At 39.1% G+C, this 5,052-nt stretch overlaps 1 protein-coding gene across 1 annotated transcript; it reads right to left on the bottom strand.

The window, feature by feature from the left end:
- Window positions 1-2,446: 2,446 nt before the first annotated feature.
- Window positions 2,447-4,675, bottom strand: LOC120295787 (receptor-like protein EIX2). Its single transcript, XM_039317355.1, has one exon. It carries the CDS (start codon window positions 4,673-4,675, stop codon window positions 2,447-2,449), a length of 2,229 nt encoding a protein of 742 aa, XP_039173289.1.
- Window positions 4,676-5,052: the final 377 nt, after the last annotated feature.

Below are 5,052 nucleotides of genomic sequence, written 5' to 3'. Positions count from 1 at the left end.
TTTGAAACAATATCCACTTCATGCCCTTATTTTATAAAGTGATTGCACTTTAAACCCTTATTTGCGACAAGATACATTTCGGATCCTTATTTGAGAAAATGATAGTACCTTGGGCCTATTTTGGAATTTTCTCTAAATCCAAGTTTCTTCAAATTTACCCCTAGACATATTTCTGTAAATTTTTTAATGACCACTCAATTTAAAATTACTAGTGTGCAAGATATGATTTTTATCTTGTCCAATTTATGTCATACGACCTATTGAAAATAAACGTGCAAATATAGCAATTAAATGATAGTACGACCTAAATATCTTAGATGTGCATTGAAACATCTATTCATGGGAAGTTCCAATATTTCTAAGATGGGAATTGTGTGCATAGGAATGTTATGTAAAGAACATGTAAGACAGCATGATGTAAAGTCCAACATGGGCATGACATGAGCAACTACTTGCTTGAAATTGAATTCTCCCCACATGCGGTGGGATAACCTGAGCCATGATCAATGAAGCTTGGAGGAGAGCATAAGAAGTTGGAATATACAACTCTTGATTATTCACGAAAGGAGGTCCATATCAATGGTGGTCAAGATTTAGGAAAGAGTTTTGACAGAATTATATGCATTTGCTTTTAACTAAGAGTGCAAGTGCAACAAAACAAAAGAAGGCCTCTTGTGATATGAATAAGCTCGAATTCATCTGTACATTCCTATCCATCTTTCTCTATTCCCCCTAGTTTTGAACATTAAACACAACGTCTCTCCAACACCGATCAACTTCATGTGTCAAAAGATATCTGCAACACCTGTCAAAAAAAAAAAAAAAAAAAAAAAAAGAGGAAACATTTCTGCTAAAAGAAGCCTCCTCTCACAGGACGATGGCAGACAAGAAACACCTTTGCCCCATGCCTCTCCCAGACGTTTCGCGCCAACTTTGGCCCTTCTTGTAACATTCAACCTGTGACGATACCAGTCAAGACATGGGTTAAACAACGCTCCAGAAGTAAATCGGATGAGCAGTTTGGTTGACACAATTTGAGGACTCAGAGTGAATCCAATGCCTGCTGAAAATTATGCTGAATCACGACGTACAAAATGGAGGGGTGCAGAAATTCACTGTGCCTACGATGTTTTCATCAGCTTTTACACCTCCGATCACATATATCGACTCGCTAAGGACAGCAGCAGCAGAATACCCTCTAGCACAATTCATCAGCTCCCCAGCCATCCAACAATCTTGACGCGGATCATACACTTACAATGCTCGTGAAAAACTAAAACTCAGAAGTTGAGCAGAGTACAGGTAGCTTTACTTAATTTACAGTTGAAACAATGACCAGCTAAATGAATTACTGGAAAAAAAACTAATTATGCATTTCTGTCCTATAGTTATGGTAGCAGAACGGAAGGAGAAGGGAAACTCCAAGGAATTTGTTTTATTAGACTTACGTTGTGAGAAAATACTTGATACACGAGAAGCACAGACGTGAAACAGAATCATGTCCAGGTCAAGGAAAAATATGACATGCTTTTCCAGCATTTATAGGTAAATATCATCATATAAAATTGAACAGCTGGCATCAAAAGGAACGTACAGGTATACTTACAGTTTTTTATTCAGCGAGACCAGCGAATGGCAGTCCCTCTTTGTGGTCAAGCTTCCAATTTTGGCCCAAGAATGTTCTCTTGGGTCAAATCTTTCAGCCATTCAATATATATATAGATTCGGCTCGTTCATTATGAGGAGTTTGAGGCCTACAAGAATATTTTTGAATGTCCAGATATGTAAAAGATAAAGACAAAACAATAACCTGCCGTTCCCAAGTAAAGATTTCATAGGCTAAAGGCACTTCAGTGATCATATGAGGAATGACACTGCCGTTTTCCATCAGCTGCAACAACATATGATGGGTCAATTAAATGCCAGATACTTTCACAGTTTGCGGAGCAGTTGATAAGATTGCCCCCTTAAAAGTGAATCAACTCATGTATTCCGATTTATCTGAAAGAAGGATAGCAGTCAGTCAAAAGACAAGAGAGTCACAAGAATAATCGAGCACTTCAAATCACGAGATAAAACGATATAAAAAAACTCGTCTCTTACTTAACAATTTCATGTCCTGATGTTGTATTACCCTCAACATGCCATCAGCAGCAAAAGCATAAACAGGATGAAATGGAATTGTTAACATTGTATTAAATCATCGACAGGCAAAATGATATCTTGAGAATAATAACATGAAGTACTGCGAAAGAGCTCAACACTAAATCACAAAATGACATGATTTGCTTGCTTGGACAAGCTTGTAACTGAAGAAGATAAAATATTGGCTACTACTCATAAGGAGAAAAAAGCCAACTACAAAGATGATTCTGCCTGAACAAGAAAGATAGAACTTCACAAGATCAATGAAGGATTGGACTGATTGATGTGGAGAACAGGCTTGTTATGCTCTTCTCAATTTCCTCTTCAACTTGGATGCCTTCACTACAATGATCACGTAGATCATGTCTATTTTACGATCCACATAGTCAAAGTACATGTGTCTCCAATTCTTCTTGTACACCAGAACTCCAATAACTCCCCAAAACCCAATCGCAAGCCCAAGCATTATGACTACGCAGAACATCACCTTTTCAAGCTTACCTTCTTCATCGGTATCTTCTTTTGGTGCTTGAGGGGCCTCCACACCTAGGCATTTCTTTTGTAGAGGATCGCCACAAAGTAGAGGATTGTCAACATAAATGGAAGGATCATCAAGGGTCTGGATTTGATTTCCTTTGGGAATTGGCCCCGTGAAATTGTTGTGTGACAAGTTTAGTTTGCTCAATGATGTAAACGCAGAAAAGCTTTGTGGGATTGTTCCTGAAAGGTGATTATTCGAAAGATCAAGTGACTCAAGCGATTCCATGTCTCCAATCATAGTAGGGATGCCTCCAGAAAGGAAGTTGCGGGATAAGTTCAAGCCTCGCAATTTGGAGAGCAAGGTAAGCTCTTTAGGGATCGGCCCAATCAATCTATTACTCGAGAGATCCAAATTGACCATAAGCTGTAGATCAAGTGTTGTGTAGTCAAGGTCTATCCCCTTCACGACCTGTTCCACATGCATTTGATTCCAATTTGTCGGAGGGATGGCAGTAGGATTCTCCAAAGGTGCAGGCTTAGAAGCAGGGGAGAGCGAGTTTCCTTCATATGTGCTTTTTTGCAGTTTCATACTTTTCACATAGCCAAGACAATTTGGAATCTTTCCTGTCAAATTATTCACTGCTAGGTCCATTATTTGCAATGCAGAGAGTGAGCATAGCTGTGAAGGAATACTACCATTGAACATGTTTTCTCGCAGTCGAAGAATCTGTAGAAATTGAAAGCTTGGTCCAAACCAATGTGGAACACTTCCAGAGATTTTGTTCTCGCCAACATCCAAAATCACCAAGTTCTTGCAATTGTTCATAGTTGCTGGAATTTCTCCATGGAGACCGTTGTTATTCAAGTGTACTGACCGAAGCCCAATTGAATTTCCCAAAGAACTTGGTATGACTCCAGACAATTTGTTGGATGATAAATCAAGGAGAATCATAGGATTATCCTGCCAACATGCAGGGATTTTGCCTACTAATTCATTCCTTCCAAGGTGCAACACTTCCAATCCTATCTCGCAGAATGAGGTTGGCATTGGACCACTAAAGAGATTATCATTCAGATACAAGGAATTCAAATTAGGCATCGCCCGGCCAATATCATGTGGAATAGGTCCTGAGATTGAGTTGTGAGAGAGATCTAATGAGTACAAATTAGAAGAAAATTTCGGCATAGATCCATTTATTTGGTTGTAAGAGAGATTCAAGTAGGAGAACGACATGAGACCTAGCCAATTTGGGAGAGCTCCGGTGATGGAGGCATTGGACAAAAGTATCTCTGTTGCCTCGACTTGTGATCTTATCCATCGCGGAAATTCTGTTCCAAACTTGCAAGACACCATCCGAATGTACAACAAATTGAAGGGCGGTATCCAGTCGGAATGCACCTCAAAAGCTATATTGTTGTTGCTAATATCTAAGTACGATAGCTTCGAGAGGTTGGAGAAGTGGATTTCAGAAAGTATTCCTCTCAAGGAATTTGCTGAAAGATCTACATGGTAAAGATCTTGAAGTTGCCCTAGACTATGAGGAATGGTGCCATTTAGAAGATTATTACTGAGATCTAAAGTTGATAAGACTTGCGATCTTCCTAATGCCTCTGAAATATTCCCGGTCAACTGATTATTAGAAAGAACAAGTTCTTCCAAGCATAGCCAACCATATGATGACGGGATGGTTCCATGTAATTGATTATTTGATAAGTCAAGTATTTTCAGGTTTTTCAATTGCACCAACCAATCTGGCAAAGCTTCCTGAAGAAAATTATTACTTATCTCCAATCGCTCTAAGTTTTTCCCGGTAAGCCCCGAAGAATTTGCCTCAACTGAAAATATCTCCTCACGAAGTTCATTATAATTCAAAGATAGTGACTCAAGGAATGGTTTGTTCATCAGGAAAGTGAACAAACCTCCTTCAATGCTTTGCAAAAGATTTTCTTCTAAATTGAGATCGATAAGACTTCTCAAGTTATCAAATGACCTTGGTATTGAAGAGTTGAAAAGGTTTGATGCAAGATCAAGGTGCTGGAGAGAAGTCATGTGTTGAAATATAATGCTTGGGATGGGACCACCGAAAGAATTCCATGAAAGATCAAGGTGTAGAAGAGAAGTCATGCTTTGAAATATGGCGCTTGGGATGGGACCATAGATACAATTAGTTGAAAGATCAAGGTGCTGGAGAGAAGTCATGTTTTGAAATATAGTGTTTGGGATGGAACCTTGGAAAGAATTCCATGAAAGATCAAGGTGCCAAAGAGAAGTCATGTTTTGAAATATAGTGCTTGGGATGGGACCATGGATATAATTAGTTGAAAGATCAAGGTGCCGGAGAGAAATCACATTTTGAAATATAGTGCTTGGGATGGGACCTCGGAAAGAATTCCATGAAAGAGCAAGGTGTTGAAGAGAAGTCATGT

This window comes from Eucalyptus grandis, chromosome 1 (genome assembly GCF_016545825.1).
Source record: "Eucalyptus grandis isolate ANBG69807.140 chromosome 1, ASM1654582v1, whole genome shotgun sequence".
Classification (NCBI taxonomy): domain Eukaryota; kingdom Viridiplantae; phylum Streptophyta; class Magnoliopsida; order Myrtales; family Myrtaceae; genus Eucalyptus; species Eucalyptus grandis.
Note: the sequence above shows the minus strand (reverse complement) of the source record. Positions and strands in the feature narration are given on the sequence as shown.

What these genes read in the sequence shown, in the direction of transcription:
- LOC120295787 (XM_039317355.1), bottom strand. Translation starts at nt 4,675, where the DNA reads ATGACTTCTCTCCAGCACCTTGATCTTGCATCAAACCTTTTCAACTCT.